This window comes from Chiloscyllium plagiosum, unplaced genomic scaffold, assembly GCF_037043375.1.
Source record: "Chiloscyllium plagiosum isolate Xiang-an unplaced genomic scaffold, Cpla_swu_hap1 HiC_scaffold_11, whole genome shotgun sequence".
Classification (NCBI taxonomy): Eukaryota; Metazoa; Chordata; class Chondrichthyes; order Orectolobiformes; family Hemiscylliidae; genus Chiloscyllium; species Chiloscyllium plagiosum.
Window position 1 is genome coordinate 48923615 of NW_028270149.1, and position 21429 is coordinate 48945043.

A 21429-nucleotide genomic window follows, 5' to 3' on the forward strand; every position below is an offset into this window, starting at 1 on the left:
AAAATATATATAACTTTACATTATCATCATCAGATTTTTAATAAGCACAGTTGTGATGTGTATAAAATATCCTTGCAAATGCATTGCAGGTCAAATGGTTTTTCTCAAATCTTTAAAATTATGGGAATATCTAAAATGTCATTGGTATCAAATGATAAATAAACCCCATCACAACATTTCTGTTTTGAGCATTAGAATTTGTTTAATATTTTATTTACATTAAAGATGTCTCTTATGTTGGTTTAAGATTATCAGATTTGGTCAGTTCCAGCAGCAGCAAGTCAGGGAAATTGATGTCTGTCTTAATAAAAGGGAGCATTTTTATATTGGATACAGTTACAGAACTGTGCCATTGTTAAACTGCTAAGTTCAGCAATATCGCAATTTTCCTACTGGTTTGTGATATTGACTCACTGTTGTTTCAACATTCATCTTGCATAACTTGTATTCTTTTCCTGTTACATCATATGCTTTGACCATCCCATGAAAGGATCAAAACCACAATAGTAAAAGTAGTATTAGTTTAAAAAAATTCTTCTGTCAATAAGAACTTGTTGAACTGTTGAGTGAAATACATGAAAACCCTATGCAATGTGTGGAAAACATTCCTATGGAATATGCAATACTAAATCTTGAAAACCGACATTGCATTTAAAAGTTGAGTTTTTTTAAAAGACGTTCGTAAAACATTTAGATCTTTAAAAATTGCCTACTGGATTTTAGTTTTAATTGGGATTATATAAAATTTTGGGATCTGCAACAGTTATTAGCTAAGCCTTTAGTGCAGGGCTGAATGTTTTTTTGGCTAAATGTGAGTTGTCCCAACGTTTTTAGAGGGATTCTTGCTACAAGGCCCAGTGAGAATTTTTACCATATCTTACCAAATGTTCTTCACTAATTATTCACCCAGTCTGAGAGTGTTCCTTAGCTTAATTCTGTTCCCCATCTTTTCACAATGTTCCCAGAACAATTCACCATTCAATAGATATTTGTTAAAAACTGGCATCCCTGTGTTTTACTACCTTTGAAAGGCTACTATGCTCCAAGGTGAGTGTTGATAAACTGGTGTTGCCTCTCACAGGCAGTGTAGAGGCAATCTCTGGGTTGTGAACAGGTTCCATTCTGGAGTCCATTTGCAAGTTGATTGTGTTGCGACTTGCATACAAATGTAGGACAATGTCAAAGCAGTCATTCGTATGTACGGTAAATGCTCACCTGTAGGGTCTTTAAAATTTCACCCCTTTATGGAATCGCTTTCAAAAATTCAAGTATACCTAAGTTAGATGTTCATAATTGAACCTCCTCCCCCACTCTACCACATTGTAGCTACATTGTAGCCACAAAGTCATGCTGCTCACTAATTGGCATGGCTGACGGTCCCTTGCACATAGACCTGCATGTTATCACCCTAATTACTTTGTAACTACAATGCTATACAGTATATCGTTCTGTGTAACATCTCATCTAAACATCATTTCTTAGTAAGAGCTGCTAAGTCCCAGTGGCTATTGGACACCTGCAGCTTCTCATTGTTCAGTAGGCGACTATCACAAACTGGCAAGGAATCAGACAATTCCAAACATCTTTTATTTATAACCATCAAAAGGGAACACAAAAACAAATCAAACACAGGCTGAAGTTCACCCCACAAGGCAAACCAAATGCTTTATGACAATTGTGACCAACGACTATTTAAAATTCCATGATAGTCTGCTGCACTCAGCTCTCATATAATGAAAGTGGTTGTCAACCAGTCCCTGTCTGTCTTGATGGGAAATCAAAAGCTTCTCTTGTTTCTGAGCCCCTTATCTCCCCACACCCTTAACCCTTCACAGCTTCTGTCAATCAGCTTTGCTTTAAGTTTTGGGTCCTATAGATTAGAATAGTGCACATAGAAGGTGGTACAGCACATCAAGTCTGCACTATTTTTATTCGTGAGAAATCCAGCCAGCCCTTTGATCTACCTCCTCCATTCACCCTGCCATTCTTATGCTTCCAAATTTTATCCAGTTAATTTTGGAACACTATTTGAGCCTGTATTCATCACAATATCTGAGAAGATGTAACCTGTGGTTCTTTTGTCACCTGATTTGTGCAATTCAGTCTAGGCCAGTTATTTATCAATCCTTCAACCAGTCAGTGGGCTTGAGCTGTTTTTTATAGATTCAAGGAAACATTTGCCTTTACACTCTCTGCAGTGATTAACCTGGCATTGTAGAGTAAACCCCTGATCATCAAGGTCCATGCGGAGGTCTTAGAGAACATTAACCACTTCCAATACCTCAGAAGTGCCCTGTAGGCCAAAGCAGTTATTGATGAAGAGATTCGGCATAGCTTCCAGTGTACCAACGCAGCCTTCAGCCATCTGAGGAAAAGACTGTTCAAGTACAATAACTTCACATCCAACACGAAGATCATGGTATACAGAGCTGTGGTAGTTCCTGCCCTCCTATATGGCTATGAGATGTGGACTGTCTATGGCTGGAGCAGTACCGCTAATGCTGCCTGCACAAGATCATGTGAATTCACTGGGAAGAAAGACACACTAACGCCAGAGTCTTTGACCAAGCAGTTACTACACTTTTAACTGTATCTAAGATCTCAATCTCAAATTTAAATTTAGCAATTGACACATTGTTTATTATAATAACATTCACTTCACTTTCTCATATACAGAGGAACCTCGATTATCTGGCATTCAATTATCGGAATATCAAATTATCTGGCAAGATCGCAATGTCCTGATGCTTGACTAAACTATGTTATCTGGCGTTCGATTATCTGGAATTTGATTTAACTGAACGAAATACTCCCCGCCCGTGTCCTTTGGATAATCAAGGTTCCTCTGTAGTTGCTATTATATGTAGAAGGCTTAAACTGGAGATTCCTTATTCATTTGTAAGGAATTTCTTACCTCATTAATTTCAAGTTTTCCTGGCTCCCAGTTATTGGAGTTTTTGTTTTAGCTGGCCATTTTGGTTTCTCTGCCTGATGAACCTGATAGCGTCTTCCCTTGCAGGCTCTTTCTTCCTACTACATGCCCAAACTTGCAGCCTCCTTCCTCCTGCTGTTCAAAATGCATTTCCATGCCCTTACTGGTCTCTTTCCTCCTCCCATTGCATTTCCACTTGCCCCTTGCAGCCTTCTGTCTTACCTCATACCCCCTTAACCACTTCCTTTTCCACTTCACTTGCAGCCTCTTCCTTTCTGGATCTCCCAGTTTGAGCCTTCTCTCTCCCGTCTCCCTTACATCCATTTTCAACTTGCTTCTCCGTTTGCCCTCATCCCAACCGAAGACGCCATCCCCAAGACCCACTGACAGTAAATCTGGATCCAGCTCCCAGGAACTTAGGCCTAGGTGCAGAAATTGCTCTTAGGTCTGTGTACCGGTGGCAATCCCCAGAGCTAAGGCCTGATCAAAGTAACCTCAACAACTGCTGCCTTCCCCTCCCAAAGCCCAGCTCCCAACAGCAATCCCTGAAACCTGGGCTGGGCACTCCTCTCAGGCTTCTGGCACCTGTTCCTGAGACCTGGTCAAAATACCTGGTGGCAATCCTGAATGCCTGGGCCTGACCAGCAGTAGCACTGCAGTGATTTCCCCAAGGCTCACCTCCCGGCTGCAATCCTTGAAGCCTGGGGCCAGCACTCGGTGACTATTCCCCTAAGTACTGGCTCCAATTGCCAAAGCTTGGGCCTAGCCAACAGTAACTCCAGTGAGTGCTACACCACAGAAAATTACCTTCCTAGCTGCTTCTTCAGTCACAAGTTGCTTTGCTGCTATGTTTGATCCTCATAGACTCACTATATGCTTGTGATGACGCCCTGTTATTCAAGCAGCAGCTGCAATTCTGTCTGTGTGAGGTTTGTGGATGACTTTGCTCTGCTGCTCAAACCTAGAGCCTCCAGAGAGCTTGACCCAATAGTACAGCATGCATCCTCTCCTGGGCCCTGGCCAAAACTGTGCAGTGCAACTTGGAGGAAGTCATTGCTTTCTGGTTATCTTACATCTTGATCAGTGTGTCCAGTTTGGTTTCTGAGATAAAAGGGGCATTCAAATGATGAAAGTAATACAAAGGGCTATAATGTTGATCATCAATTTTAGAGGTTTAAATTATGAGGAAAGAATGGAGAATATTCATCTTTTTATCTTTGAAAATTTATTTCTAAGAGAGATGTTGCTTAGAGATAATAACGTTTGTAAATGCAAGCTGAATTTGGCTAGGAGATCCGAGCAACAGAGTAAGAAGTTTGAATTGCTTTAAAAGATAATTAGGTAAATGACATCAGGAAATATTTCATTATTCAGAGATTCTTCACACAAAAAACAATGTAGCGGAGATGAGAACCCAGAATAATTTTTAAAAATGCATTGGATATTGTAGTGTTAGGATAACCTTCAGTGATATTCTGATGGATACACTAAGTTTGGCCAAGTTGTCAGTCTCACCTGTAGTTACCTCCGAATCATGATTTTCTTTTAAAATAAAGAATATAATACAGAAATCGAAGTTCCTTCATGGGATAGAGAAAATTAGCTCCCATAATACTTCATCTTCACCAGGGTTACAGAATAAGAATATTCTCTGTGGGAGAATGGAATAATAAAAGACAGAAAATATTTTTAGTAAAAGGTTGAAGAACATTTAGGACAGTTTTTTGGAACGAGTGGATAAGACCAGGATATGGAACTCATCTAAGAGACGGCTAGCCACTGCATTAGTTTAATATGGTAGAAATGTATTCTGGAGGAAAGATAAATGGGCAAATAACTTACTTTCTAGCAAGTGTGCTTTGTGAGGTGTCCTGACTCTTGTCATTGAGATGGAATTAGTGGCTTTTTTGGGAAATTGCAAAGAGGTGATAAACTGGTGAACAGCATTCTAAGATTGCCTCAGTAAGGCAATGAAAATACTTTAAAGAACAAAGTAGTATGAAAAAATTCTAATGAAAAATCAAAGGATTAAAAAAAATACATTTAATAGAAGACAAAGGGAAGAAAGTGCAGGATATGGCTAAGGCACCAAATTGTTGCAGTCAGCGTTCAGACCAGGGAACTATGAAACACTAACATTGTGTTCCTGAAGTTTGTATTGAACTTTATTGGAATAATATAGAAGGTTAATATCAAAATGCCCAAAATAATAATGGAGATGAAATTGAATTGACCAGGCTAATAGGTCAGGATAGTGGTTATAGTTGGACAGATGTTTCGTCTGCCATTGTATCCACAATGTAGATGCAATCACCCAGTGAGCAGCAAATACCTTTCCGTATTGGAGGAAGTACATGTAGATTGATGCTTCGCATGGATTATTTTAAACCTTGGCAAAAAATAAATGAGATATGCAACAGAATTGGCCCAGCCCTGAACACTGTATAATTGAGTCAGTTGGGACAATAGGAAGAAATTAGTAGAAATTAAATTCTTGACATCAAGACAAAGAAGTCCGATTCTGCAATCAGGTTTCAAATATTAAGATGGGAATATCACTAGTGTGTAGAAAAAGGCCTAGTTTCTTGCATAAGTATGCCATTAGTACCTTATCTCACCTCATTGATATGCAGCTTCCCATTCTCCCATCTATTGTCTTATATACATCAATTACATCTCCTCTCATTCTTCTAGACTCTAGAGAGTATAGGAGAAAGTGAGGGCTGCAGATGCTGGAGATCAGGGCCGGAAACGTCGATTCTCCTGTTCCTTGGATGCTGCCTGACCTGCTGCGCTTTTCCAGCAACACATTTTCAACTCTAGAGAGTATAGGCCTAAATTACTCAATCTCTCTTCATTAACCATCGACCTCATTAAATAACCAAGAAACTTGTCTTGATCAAAAACACGTTGCTGGAAAAGCTCAGGATGTGTGGCAGCATCTGTGAGGAGAAATCAAAGTTAACTTTGCAGGACCGGTGACCCTTCCTCAGAATTGATAGTAGCTAGGAAAATGTCAGTTTATATGCAGAAGATAGGATGGGGGGGAGTGGGTAAGGAGTAAAAGATAGGTAGGGATGGAGCCCAAAGAGAGAGAAGTACAATTGGACAGAGGAAGGAGTTGATAATGATCTGGCTGGTAGGAAGAACAGCTTTTAATGGAGACTATTAGTGGCTAACAATTGGTAGTGTTTGATAACAGCCTATGTAATAATAAGGCCTGGGGTGTGTAGTAGGGGGCTAAGACATGAGGGAATTGAGGTCCTAAAATTATTGATTTCAGTATTGTGTCCGGAGCGTTAAAGGGTCCCCATGCGGAACATGAGGTGCTGTCCTTCCAGCATGCACTGAGCTTTGCTGTAGCACTACAGCAAGCCTGAGACAGAGATGTTGGCCAGGGAATAGAGTGGTGTGTTAAAGTGGCAGGCAACTGGAAGCTTAGGATCTTTTTTGCCGGCAAAACATAGATGTTCTGCAAAGCAGTCACCCAGTCTACGCTTTGTTTCCTTTACTTGACATCTCTGTTTCCATTTCAGGCAATAGACTGGCCACTAATAACTACTATAAACCCACCGACTCCCACAGCTACCTGGACTATACATCCTTGCACCCTGTTTCCTGTAAAGACTCCATTCCATTCTCCCAGTTCCCTCTTCTCCATCGCATGTGTTCTCATGAGGCTAACTTTGACAAGGGAGTCTCTAAAATGTCCACCTTCTTCCTCAACTGAGGATTCCCCAGCACTGATGTCGACAGGGCCCTCAACTGAGTCTGACCCATCTTCTGCATTTCTGCTCTCACCCCCTGTCTTTCCTCCCACAACAGTGATAGGATTGCCCTTGTCCTTACCTAGCGTACTACCAGCATCCACATCCAGAAGATCATCAGCGCCATTTCCGTCATCTCCAGCAAGAAGCCACCACCAGACATGTACTTCTCTCCCATCCCTTGTCTGCCTTCCACAGGGACCGTTCCCTCCAGGACACCCTGATCCACTCTTCCTTCACTCCCAACACCCCCCTAAAACTCCACGGCACCTTCCCCTGCAACTGCTGAAGGTGTAAAACCTGCCCATGTACCTCCTCCGTCCTCAGTATCCAAGGGCCCAAACATACCTTCCAGGTGAAGCGGCACTTTACCTGCACTTCTCACAATCTAGTCTATTGTACTTTCTGCTCACAATGTGGTCTCCTCTACATTGGGGAAAAGAAGCACAGGTCAAGCATGGATCCAAATACTCCACACAATCATCACAAGAATTCCTGGACAACATCAAGAACATAAACTTAGACAAGGACGAAGCAATGGTCTCAATCATTGTAATGGCACTGTTCACTTCAATTAACAAAAAGCCAATCTCGACAAGCAGAACAGACAACACAGTGGGGAACCTGTCAACAAGCACTGCATGCTCAAACTACTAGACCTGTGTTTGATGACACACTTCAGGTTCAACAACCAAATATATGAATAGATCAATGGAACATCCATCTCCGGACTCCTAGCAGAAGCAGTGATGCAAAGACTGGAACAATCAGCCCTCCCACAAATCCAACCTAAACACTGGATCAGGTACATAGATGACACTTTTGTTATCATTAAGAGAATAGAAATTGAGAACACACACCGGATTATCAACACCATACTCGCAGTGGTCAGATTTACAGAAGAGGAGGAAACCAACAATCAACTCCCATTCCTGGATGTGATGATACAAAGAACACAGAGTGATGAATGCACCACAAAAGTGTACAGGAAAGCTACACATACCAACCAGGTCCTGAATCATAACAGTAACCACCCAAACAGCCACAAGAGAAGCTGCATTTGGACCCTGTCCAAAAGAGCTACAACACACTGCAGCACTCCCAATCTATGAAGGGAAGAAGACTCTGCGGAGTCTTCGCCAAGAACAGATACATCCACAACTTCATCCTCAGATGCCTAACAGACAAACAATGCGACGAGGACATGCCATGACTTAACTCACTGGGCACGCTACCTTACATAAAAAAAGTCTCAGAACTGACAGCCAGACTTCTCCGACCACTCTGGTTTATGACAGCCATAAACTGACAGCTACATTCTGACAACAACTCAACTGGACAAAAGACCCTATACCCATCATATGCAAGACTAAGGTAATTTACAGGATTCCATGCAAAGTCTGCATAAAACATTATAAAGGGCAAACAGGCAGACTACTAGCAATCCACATCCACGAACACCAACCAGCCACTAAATGCCACGGCCATCTGTCCCTTGTAGCCATATGCACAGATGGCAAGGACCACAAATTCGACTGGGACAACACAATAATAGGATAAACTAAACAGAGGACAGACAGAGAATTTCTAGAAGCATGGCACTCAGCTACGGACTCCATCAACAAGCACATTGACCTGGATCAATATACTGGCCACTACACTGAACAACCAGAATGGGCAACCAGAAGCAGCAGAAACGGAACCAAATAAATTCCAGAAAACACAGTACAGCAGCGCTTCACAGGAGGCTCCGACGCATTGAAGATGTCACCTTGACAGGGAACAAAACATCTGCAAATCAACTTCCCAGCTCGGTGAACATACCCACAACCACAACTGGCACCCAAGCTACAAATCTTGACACAAACCCTCTTCAGTAATGTCCAGTTTATGTTCCACCAGGACCACTCAATTCCTGACCTCATTACAAGCTTGTTCCAAACATGATCAAACAAGTTGAATTCCAGAGGTGAGGCAAGAGTGACTGCCCTTAGCATCAACCCTACGTTTGACTGAATGTGGCATCAAAAATTCCAAACAAAACCAGGGTCAATGTGCATCGCCGGTCAGAGTCATACCTGGAACATTGGAGAGCGGTTGTGGTTGTTGGAGGTCGATCATCTCAGCTTCAGGACATCTCTGCAATGGTTCCTCATGGTGGTGTCCTCGGCTCAACCATCTTCAGCTGCTTCATCCATCATAAGGTCAGAAGTGGGGGTGTCCAGTGTGGGGATTGCACAATGTTCAGTATCATTTGCAACTCTGCAGACACTGAAGCAGTCCTTATCTAAATGCAGCTAGATCTGGAGAATATTCTGCTGCTTTAGTCAGTAACGTTACAGCTTTATAACTTGGAGTCAAGTAACTCCAGTTCTGCAAGATGACTTGGAAAACATGTAGCAAAAAGCAAGAGTGAGTTAAACAATATTTTCTTTGTGCCAGCTACCATAGAACTGTGGGATTAACCAAGCTCTTGCTGTAGCACACGAACATATCTAAAGACATTAGTATCAAACAGGTGCCTACTCAAGCTATTGCCGAGTTTCCCTATATCATCAAGGCCACCAAATTTGAACTTAACTTTGGGTCTTGAGATGTCTGTTTTGGGCAGATAGAAAAGCACACCTGCAGGAAAATGTCTTTGTTCTTTCAGTGACAGATCTTTGCTGTGAAATCCTCTTGGGATTGAATTATCTGTTCACACTTGCTGTCCCAGAAAAGGCTACTTGTTTGACATCACCATGAAGCACAGGTCTCTGTAGAACTGCATCCAGCAAAATCCAGAGCCTTTGAGAGTTTGAGCAAAATTTATAGGACACAGGATGGAAGAACTGTTCATATAAGATGTAAGGCAATTTTGGTATCATTTAAGTTATAAGAAAGATCCTTTAAATATGAATCATACACATTTGTATAAATAAATTCCCTCCAAAATATCTGAAAGATATTAATTTAATATGAAGTTATGAAGTCTCTTGGTTTCCATTTCATGACGACTTATGAGAAATTGATAATGGGTTACAAATGTGAATGAGATGTTGGGTATTGTTTCAGTTTACTGCTGAATAACATTTTGTTTTTAGAAGCCAGTAACTGCTTTATTGATAAGTCCATTTCTGTTCCAGATAATGCCTGTGATCCAGGAGTCTGTGCCAAACAAATGTGGATTGACGTGACTAAGATTAAAAATGAGCTGTGTCTGACCTTCACTGATAATGGGAATGGAATGACTCCAATTAAACTACACAAAATGCTAAGGTAGTGTGCTCAATGATGAATAAAATGAATTGCAATTTTAAAAAAATGTTGTCAAAGGAAAAAAAGAGAAAGTAGACAAAATACACTTCAGAATTTATTCAGTAGGGTAAATACTGCTTAGAACAGTATATACAACAGGTAAATTATAGTTTTGAGCAGAACCATAATGTAACAAAATGATTTATGAACTTAGGTGCTGATTTAATCATTCAAATATCATCTTCTGAAAACTGTCATGCAGTATGAATAGGATAAATAAGGTAAGAGGACAGGCCACGGTAAAATCGGACGGAGTCAGCATGGATTTACGAAAGGGAAATCATGCTTGACAATCCAATTGTTTTGAGGATGTAATTTAGTCGAGTTGATAAAGAAAGCCAATGGATATGGTTTACTTGGTCCTTTTTAGAAGGCTTTCAGAAAGGTCCTACGTGAGAGATTAGTAAGTAAAGTTAAAAGTAAAGTTAAATAGATAAAGATCTGTATGGCCAACAGAAACAGTTGGAATAAACCAGTCTTTTTCTGAGTGACAGTGGTGACTAATGGGGTACTGTAGAGAGCAGTGTTCGGACCCCACCTATTTACAATATATATATAAATGATTTAGATGAAGGAGCTAAATATAATTTTTCCAAGTCTGCAGGCGACACAAATCTGAGTGGATGATGAGTTATGCGGAGTATGCAGAGATGTTTCACTGTGATTTGGACAAGTTACGTGAGAGGACAAATGTATGACAGATGAAGTATAATGTGGACAAATTTGTGGTTGTCCTCTTTGGTAGCAAAAACAGCAAGGCAGATTATTATATGAAAGACGGTACTCTGGGAAATGGGGAGTTGCAACCTGAGTGTTCACTAAAGGTAAGCATGCAGCTGCTGTAGGTGGTGAAGAAGGCAGATGGTATGTCAGCTATCATAGCAAAAGAATTTGAGTACAGAGGCAGGGATGTTTTGCTATAATTGTTCAGGGCCTTGATGAGACCACACCTGGAGTATTGTATGCAGTTTTGGTCTCCTTCATCCATCTAAGGAAGGAAAAGGTTTACCAGACTGTTTCCTGGAATGGCATAACATGTATGAAGAGAGACTGGATTGGTTACGACTATGTTTGGTGGAGTTACAAGGATACAGGGTGGGCACTTTAGAATGAGATGAGGGGAAATATTTCATCCAGAGAGTGGTGAGCTTGCCACAAAGTAGTTGGGGCCAAAATATTGAATGTTTTCAGAAGGAGTTAGATGTAGTTCTTAGAATTAAAGGGTTCAAAAGTCATGGGGGTAAAGCAGAAACAAGGTACTGTCTTGGATGATCAGTAACGATCATACTGAATGGTGGTGCAGACTTGAAGAGCCAAATGGCCTATCACTCCTCCTGTTTTATGTGTTTCTAATAACCAGTAACATACAAAAAAGGTTGTGAAAATACCAGTAGGTCGATACAGCCCAATGCATCTGCATGACGTTCTGACGTACACTTTCTGACTCCTGAAGCTTCACCATCACCATTAAGACATAAGCGGTGTGTGATCAGATGTGTGTATTCTCATTATCATAGTGTAGGCACAAGCTGTCGTCTTCATCTCATCATATCTGAACCAAGAAAGCATTAATCGCTTTTGCATTTTAAAAATATTGTAAAACATTTGCAAGTCCCATGAAACTGTTATACTCAGTGTTTCAGTGAAATAAGTTCAACATCATTTAATTAATCTAGTTGTTATAATCTGTATATAGTATGCCTATTGGAATGATTGTATGTTTCTGTGGTCTTTGATTGTGTTTGTTTATTTTGTGTTATTCTTGAGTCTGTTTGTAAGTGAATTTGCACACAAGCCAGAATACGATATAGAACAATATAAAATAGCTTTTCATAAGTACAGGAAATGTTTATATGTTGGATCTTTAAAATGATACATCTGGTTTGGATCACGGTCATAAGTACGAGCATCTGTAAATCTCATATTCATAAATTGGGGCCGCCCTGGATTGTCTTACATAACATCAAGTTTAGTCTGTTAGTCGTAATACAGTACATATTAGAGTGGTGCTGGAAAAGCACAGCAGGTCAGGTAGCATCCGAGCAGCAGGAAAATCGATGTTTTGGATGAAGGGCTTTTGCCCGAAACGTCAATTTTCCTGCTGCTCAGATGCTACCTGACCTGCTGTGCTTTTCCAGCACCAGTCTAATCTAGACTCTGGTTTCCAGCATCTGCAGTCCTTGTTTTTACGTAATGCAGTATATATGTTGTATTGTGAACCACATTGTTTGACTGTGCATTTTATTGTTCATACTTTCTGACAATTTATTTGTCCATGTCAAGCAGTGATTCAGATTCTTCATATCAAAATCTATTTACTAATAACTTTAGATTCTAGTGCACTACAAATATATCTAAAAATGTTACTATGAAATGATACGAATATATTACCAGATTGGGGCAGATCTCTAGTTCTAAAATTATGTTGGCATTGCTTTGAAATATTTATTTGATTTGTAGGGTATTTATAATTAATTTGAATGTGCAGATTATATCCAGAAAATATACATGGTAGATTTTGTAAAGAGTGAAGAATGTTTTCTTTTGTAATCAGAAAAAATTAATAAATAAATATCTTTCCTTCTAATATACTTCCATCAATAAAGTATTGCACCCATTTCAAGGTGGTAGCATGAAGCAGCTTCTCTCTGTTCCCAGCATCCTTCTCTCTTGTTTAAATACTTTGGATATATTTGCAGAAAATGTGTTGCATTTTGGGGCATGCAGTTTTCAGTTGAAGCATTAAACTGACATCCTGTACAGAAGTGAGATCCAAAGAAGGACCAGCAGCATTCCCTTGTAATCTAAACTGGACAGATATTTCATGTGTATATTTCTTCAATCTCTCCAAGACAGACCAAGTTAACAGTAAAACAAAGAAAGTTTGGTTCAAATCGTATGCACCTTTATTCCATATTAGCATAAAAATTGTGGGTCAATAGTTATAATATGAATCATTTAGTTCAGTTAGTACTGTGTTTGTGTAATGACGCACAAGGTGTACCCAACGCCATGGAGTACACTAACTTACATTTATATAGCATGTTTGACATAAGTAAAGAAGCTTTATATAAAAAAAAATCTGATATAGGCTGTTGTTTGGGTAACAGATGGTCCAGTAGCTAGGCAAAGGAGTTTGGAGTGGAGACCAAATGTTTTCAGTTTAATATTTAATTGCTGGAAATTTCTACTGAGCCAATACTGGATTTTGAATAAGTAACATGGTAATTTAGTAACAATGAAGGAGTCAAGAGAAATATTGGTGAGTTAGAACTGGGTCATATGTGTGAAAACTATAGCTGATGATTTCACCAAGGCACAGTATGTAGATGAGAAATAAGTGGGCCAGTGATAGCAGTGAGGGAGCATCAAAAGAACCATTACCAGTGATTCTCTTCCTATGATTAGACAATGAAGAATGGAACGTGATGAGAGAAGTCCCACCCTGCTGATAACAATAGTGAGGGATTAGAGGAAAACGGTGTGGTCGGCTATGTCACAAACTGTAGAAAAATGGGGAAGAAGAAGGAGGAATCATTTGTCTTTGTTATAATTGTTTAGGATATCTTTTGTGACTTTGAGATTGTTTCATTAATTTGGTAGGGTGAAAACTGTAGGAAGCATTAAAATATGGAATTTCAGGAAAGAAGGGAATGGATTTGGGAGGGGACAAAGTATTCATGGACTTTGGAGAATAGGAACGTTGAAGATGGCACCATTAATTTGCAAGGATGTTGGGATTAGGATTCAGTATTTGAGAAAAAGGTGATACTGACTTTTAAAGGCAAGGAACAGAGAACCATTTCCATATCAGCTAATATGGGAGCCAAGAGGAGAACTTTGATCATCAGTTTTGTGAGAATAAGGTCACAAGAAAAGGAGGGTTTTTAGAACATAGAACATAGAAGAATACAGCGCAGTACAGGCCCTTTGGCCCTCGATGTTGCGCCGATCCAAGCCCACCTAAACTATACTAACCCACTATCCTCCATATACCTATCCAATGCCCGCTTAAATGCCCATAAAGAGGGAGAGTCCACCACTGCTACTGGCAGGGCATTCCATGAACTTACGACTCGCTGAGTGAAGAACCTACCCCTAACTTCAGTCCTATATCTACCCCCCCTTAATTTAAAGCTATGCCCCCTTGTAATACCCGACTCCATACGTGGGAAAAGGTTCACACTGTCAACCCTATCTAACCCCCTAATCATCTTGTACACCTCAATCAAGTCACCCCTAAACCTTCTTTTCTCTAATGAAAACAGCCCCAAGTGTCTCAGTCTTTCCTCATACGATCTTCCTTCCATACCAGGCAACATCCTGGTAAACCTCCTCTGCACCCGTTCCAGTGCCTCCACATCCTTCCTATAGTATGGCGACCAAAACTGCACACAATATTCCAGATGCGGCCGCACCAGAGTCTTATACAACTGCATCATGACCTCAGGACTCCGGAACTCAATTCCTCTACCAATAAAAGCCAGTACGCCATATGCCTTCCTCACCGCACTATTTACCTGGGTGGCAACTTTCAGAGATCTGTGTACATGGACACCAAGATCCCTCTGCTCATCCACACTACCAAGTATCCGACCATTAGCCCAGTACCCCATCTTTTTGTTATTCTTCCCAAAGTGAATCACCTCACCCTTAGCTACATTGAATTCCATTTGCCACCTTTCTGCCCAGCTCTGCAGCTTCTCTATATCCTGCTGTAACCTGCCACATCCTTCCTCACTGTCAACAACTCCTCCGACTTTCGTATCATCCGCAAACTTGCTCACCCAACCTTCTAACCCCTCTTCCAGGTCATTTATAAAAATGACAAACAGCAATGGTCCCAAAACAGATCCTTGCAGAACACCGCTAGTGACGGCACTCCATGAAGAAACTTTGCCATCAACTACTACCCTCTGTCTTCTTCCATCCAGCCAATTCCTAATCCAAACCTCCAACTCACCCTCAATGCCATATCTCCGTATTTTCTGCAGTAGCCTACCATGGAGAACCTTATCAAATGCCTTACTAAAATCCATATATACCACATCTACCGCTTTCACCTCATCAACCTCCTTCGTCACCTTTTCAAAGAATTCAATAAGGTTTGTGAGGCACGACCTGCCCTTCACAAAACCATGCTGAATCATTTTGTTTCTGCACCCACCCCCACTGCTCTTTCCCAAGAGTTCTGAATTCCATGTTAGATCTGTTTTGTTGTATCTAGGATGCTCTTTGATATGCTCTGAGTGAAACTCTGTGCATACCAGGAAGCCCCACGAAAACTCAACCTGATAAACCAGGTTTTTTTTGTACGATTTGCATCTCTACAATGTGATATGTGGGATGTGTGTAGTAAATGTCACAAGCAAGGAGTGCCACTCTCCAAGACATGCAAAACAATCTTGAATAAAAGCCATTCCTTGATCTATTGTACAGGCAATCTCTTTGTAGCTGTCATGTATTTAATTTGCCTTTTGGACCAGTGGCCTAAAAGCTACAGGTCAGGTTGCTAACGTCATAACTGTTGCCAGCCTGTGTCTGCCCATAATGGAGGCAGACATCCTCTAGAATCTTAATGTGCAAAATGTTAATTTACACAAAATCCGTACAAAGGAAGTTAAAAATCACACAACACCAGGTTATAGTCCAACAGATCTAATTGGAAGCACACTAGCTTTCGGAGTGACGCTCCTTCATCAGGTGGTTGAGACAACCAGCTGATGAAGGAGTGGCACTCCAAAAGCTAGTGTACTTCCAATTAAACCTGTTGGACTATAACCTGGTGTTGTGAGATTTTTAACTTTGTGCACCCCAGTCCAACACCGGCATCTCCAAATCATGACTACTATCGTACAAAAGAAGGTTGTGACTGAGAATCATCTCTGGCAATTACATAACAAGAAAAAGAATGGCAAGACTTGCTATTCAATGCCAATTTGCCAGTGTTGATGCTTTTTTAAAGGTGTGGACAATTTAAATCAATATTTCTTAAATTAAGTCTATTGTGAGTGCATTCTGATTTTGTAAGAAATTTCATTTTGCGATGAAGAGTTTAATTTAGAGATCAAAAGAGCTTCTGAGATTCCATGTTTGGTGGTATGATGCTTGTTGATTTCAGTCAGGGTAGAGTGTGTGTGCTGCAATTGAACTGATTAGTTACGTTTTCTGTTTCTTACCACAGGGACAGTTTCCAATCATGATTCTTTGATTCTTGCTGAAAAAGCCTTGTTACATAGCAGGCGTGAATAGATTAGGTCATTGGCTTGCAATCAGCTACACTGTTCATACAGAGAGAATGATCATTGAGCAAGGATGCCCCATGTTTATGAAATTTGGAAGTTAATACATTCAAGAAGTGGAGAGGGGAGCAAAATTGACAAGAGTACATACTTGAATTTTGATTAGCTGCATTTCACATAGGTGAATTAACTTGTTGCTTAATGAGGATATCAACATATAATGTTTCTTTAAAACTACCTATTTATTTCCTTCATTCCCTATTTTTCTATTTTGTATATGGAGGTAAGAGGACAAATTGACCATCCACATGCAGGGCTGTGAATGTTTTTGCTGATAGTAAAAGGGGTGGCACGGTATCTCAATGGATAGCACTGCTGCCTCACAGTGCCAGGGTCCCAGGTTCGATTCCAGTCTCAGGCGACTGTCTGTGTGGAGTTTGCACATTCTCCCTGTGTCTGTCTGGGTTTCCTCTGGGTGCTCTGGTTTCCTCCCACAATCCAAAAGTGTGTAGGTCAGGTGAATTGGCTGTGCTAAATTGCCCATAATATTAGGTGCATTAGTCAGGGGTAAATATAGGGTTGGGGAATGGGTCTGAGTGGGTTACTCTTCGGAGGCCTGTTTCCATACTGTAGGGAATCTAATCTATCTAAAAAATGCAAATTGAGGAGATGAATTGCATTTTGCCTTTATAATGATAAATGAGCCTAAATTCTTTAGGAGTTTCTGTTCCCTGTAATAGGGAATAAAAACAATAACTGATCAGGTCACTTGCAGCTCACCCACTCTATCCTGACTATATCACTTGTTGTGTGTCACCCTTTCTTTTCCAAAAGTTGTTTAATGCTGCATTGCTAGAATTGGAAGAAACTTATGTTAATTTTGCAGCAATGGTCATTGATGTAAAGTGAACTTTATGTTTGCATGTCTTGTTTTGTAATTTTATCACTAAAAATTTAATTTTATTTTGCAGCTTTGGGTTCACGAATAAAACAGGGAATAAAAGCCACTTGCCAATTGGAGTGTATGGAAATGGATTTAAATCCGGCTCTATGAGATTGGGAAAAGATGCTCTTGTCTTCACCAAGAATGGCGGAGCTTTAAGCGTGGGCTTCCTATCGCAAACCTACCTGGAACAGATTAATGCCCAAGCGGTCATTATTCCTATTGTGCCTTTCAACCAGCAGAATAATATCCTTTAATGATATGGACTTTTCATATTTAATTACATTTTATCTCAATTTATTAGGCTTATACCCGTACTGGACTGTCTTTTCCACATGGTTTCCACTGCCTCCCCTTTGTTATGTGTTAAATTGCTTGTGCATGGTGCAATGTTATACAACTTCTGTGTAATGGGCGACTAATTCTAAATTTTTTAGTGCCTCTGTATCTTCTGTGTGATACAGGCTTTAGTTCTTAGTGATCCTTGAGATAATCTACACATTATTTTGAGCAAACGGGTTAATTTAGATGAATGGGCCACAATTTTAAAGTAATTGAAAAATCTTGCAAATTGAGTTAATTGGTTAGTGACTTCATTATTGTATAACTGTATCTGTTTGCTCCCAATAGTTTTTTTTCCAGCCGCCGATTTGCATATGTGAGGCATCAGGGAGATGAGTTCAATATGTATGGTGAGCCTTCATTTATATGACAGGAATTGTCATGGCTCACAGTTTAATTTTTTCTTATTGATCATATGCTGCATCTACAGAAGTGTTTGATTTCCAAACCAGTACTAAGGACAACATGAAAACTCTCAATGACCTAAGAAGTAAATGAACGTTGTGGGAAGTAAGGGAAGAAATTCGAGACCCCTTGCAGAAATATTTGCATCATCTATAACTATGGGGGAGGTGCATTATGACTGGAGGGTGGCTAATGTTGTACCTTTGTTCAAGAAATCTGGGAATTGAAGATATTGAGTCTGGCTTCGATTCCTGGTAAATTGTTGGAGATTATTATAAAAGATAGGATTTATGGACATTTGGAGAGAGAAAAATTGATTAGCGATAGTCAGCATGGTTTTGTGTGAGGAAAATCATGTCCCATAAACTTGATTGAGATTTTTGAGGAAGTTGGCAAAAAGGCAGAGCAGTAGATGTTGTTTTCTTGTACTTTAGAAAAGATTTTGACAATGTTCCGCAAGGTAGACGAATTAGTAAAGTTAGACCATGTGGAATTCAGGGAGAGCTTGCCAGTTGGATACTTGATTGGCCAAATAGCAGGAGACAGAGAATGATAGAGGAGGGTTGATAATGTGGTGCTGGAAAAGCACAGCAGGTCAGGCAGCATTCGAGGAGCAGGAGAATCGACGTTTCAGGCATAAGCCCTTCATCAGGAATGAGGCCAATCAGGAAGAAGTGATAGAGGAGGGTTGTTTTTTGGACTGGAGGCCTGTCACCACAGGGATTGGGTCTGGGTCCTCTTTTGTTTGTCTTTTGTATACATGATTTGGATGAGATTATAAAAGACTTAAAGGTTAGTAATTTTGCAGATGACACCAAAATTGGTTTTCTAAGAAGGTTTTCTAAGATCACAAAGGGATCTTGATCCAGTGGGTCAATGGGCTGAAAAATGGCAGATGGAGTTCATTCAGGGTAAATGCAAATTATTACATTTTGATACAACAAACAAGGGTAGAGCTTATACAATTAACAGTAGGTCCTTGGGTAGTGTTGTAGAACAGAGGGACCTAGGGGTGCAGGTACATATGTCTTTGAAGTTTGCATCACATATCAACAGGACGGTTAAAAAGGCATTTGGCATGCTTCTCTTCATTGCTCAGTCCTTTGAGTGTAAGAGTTGGCAAGACATGTTGAGGTTGTACAGGACATTGTTGAGGGCACTTCTAGAATACTGTATCCAGTACTGGTTGCCCAGTTATAGGAAGAATATTATCAAGCTGGAGAGAGTTCAGAAGAGATTTACCAGGATGTTGCTAGATATGGAAGGTTTGAGTTATAAAGAAAGGCTTGGATTTTTTTCACTGGAGCATAGGAGGTTGAGAGGCAACCTTATAGAAGTTTATAAAACAATGAGGGGTATACATAGAGTTAATGGTAGTTGTCTTTTTCCTAAGATGGGGGATTTCAAGACAAGGGGGCACACTTGAGAGGAGAAAAATTTTAAAAAGACAACAGGGGCAAATGTTTTACACAGAGGGCGGTTCACATGTGGAATGAACTTCCTGAGGAAGTGGTGTATGTGGATACAATTACAACATTTGAGGATATTTGATAAGTATATGAATAGCAAAGGTTTGGAGGGATATGGGCCAGGAGCAGGCAGGTGGGACTAATTTAGTTTGGGATTATGTTCGGCATGGACTGTTCGGACTGAAGGATCTGTTTCCATGCTATATGATTATGACTCTATGAATGTGACAGAGAAAAAGAAAAAAGAATTAACAAGAAGTACATAAACTTCCACTGCTCTGTCTTTGGCCTTTGCACTGTTCCAATACAGAAGAATAGAACCTTCAGGAACAGTATGAGATTGTTCTCTCAGACACCATGCGTCCCATTAGTCTAAACATTGACTCAATTAACTTTAGCTTAATCCACATTTTACTGATTAAACTAGATAGACTCTTAGACTGCTGGAGCTCGGCTCCTTTTAAAATGACACCAGATGTACTGCTGGTGTTAACAAAGCTATTAGCTACACAGCCCTGTTATGAGACTGTTGCTGCCTCAGTTATTCCAAGGTGTAAACATTTAAAATTTACTTTAGGGAAGGAAGTTGCACATATAGTTGTTTAGGCTAAGTAGGTTAGAGTTTAAAGTAAGGCAGGTGTTCGGTGACGTGAGAGAAGTTGTTGACCAAAGTAGGACAGGATGGAGGAGAGCGAGCAATGGGAACAATAAGGTTTCACTCAATGATGGAGTTTCCTGTTAAAAATGAAGTTCAGTAAACAACTCTTCACTTTTAGATGACCATTTTTGTTTATTTGTTCATGGGTTTTGAGATTTGCTGACAAGGCCAGCAGTTAATGCCCAAGTTGAATTACCTTTGAGAAGTGGAGGAATGAAGGTAGGCCAGAGTAGGTAAGTGCGTGACACAGAACAGAAGGATGATACATGGGTTGGATCAGGACATAATAGTTTCTTTAAGGAAATCTCATGGATAGGCACTACAAAGAGCTGGGGTTTATGATCTTATCCAAGTTATTACTGAAGGTAGCGGAGACCATTTAGTAATTATCTAGCACTTGAGAGTACGAATCAGTCATGATTTTTATGCAAAGAAAACTTTGGCACCTATGCTTGCCATGTGCATCAGTTCTGATTTCCCAAGCGTTGTTCACTTTGATGAAATCATAGCAAAGGAAGTATTCTATTATATATTTTTTTAAAATGCAAAGACATTTGTCAGAATAATTCGTTCTACAGTTGGGTTAACAATTTTTTTTCAGATACCACAGTCTCACATGTATGATCTAACACATATTCAGCTGTCTTGAATAGTTAATTTGAAGTATAAGAAAGTAAATTGTAAATTCTAGCTTTGTTGCATCAACTTCCACTTGATCTATATAGTTCCTTTGCTCTGTTGTCGAATACACTAGAGTATCATAGTTCACATATTATAATCTGCTTACTCTATGGAACTCTTTGATGATTTATTTACCATTGTTTGGCCTTCAGAGTTTCCATGTCTTGAATGACATGTTAACTTGATACATTCTTGAATATGAGAGTTCATTTAAGGCATCACTGATGTGATAATTAGGCATTAAAATTATTTGGTAAAAACAATGACTGCAGATGCTGGAAACCAGATTCTGGATTAGTGGTGCTGGAAAAGCACAGCAGTTCAGGCAGCATCCGAGGAGCAGTAAAATCGATGTTTCAGGCAAAAGCCCTTCACCAGGAATACAGCTGTATTCCTGATGAAGGGCTTTTGCCCGAAATGTCGATTTTACTGCTCCATTAAAATTATTTGGACTTTTCCATATTTAATATTTAAGTATCAAATTACCAATAGCCCTTGTTGCGTAAAATAGTGGTTTTAAAAGTGCCAATATTTATGTTACAGTGTCTTGATCCATTTTACTCAAGTTATACACAGTCTGGGGATGGAAGTGAAGGTTTCTGCTTCAACTTTTGGAGGGAGTAGATTTATCTGTACCAGTTTTGTAAGGTCCTAATAATAATGACTGACCAAATGTAGTTGTACTTACCGCTG

The 21429-nt window shown here is 40.0% G+C and overlaps 1 protein-coding gene across 2 annotated transcripts in view; it reads left to right on the forward strand.

Moving 5' to 3' along the window:
• The window catches only part of LOC122557551 (MORC family CW-type zinc finger protein 3), a 135232-nt gene that overhangs the window by 20454 nt on the left and 93349 nt on the right, over window positions 1-21429 (forward strand). For both annotated transcript variants that reach the window (XM_087992036.1, XM_087992035.1), the window contains exons 3-4: window positions 9825-9957; window positions 17210-17432. In XM_087992036.1, coding sequence (XP_087848162.1) covers window positions 9825-9957; window positions 17210-17432 — 356 coding nt within the window. The remainder of the gene's footprint in view (window positions 1-9824; window positions 9958-17209; window positions 17433-21429) is intronic.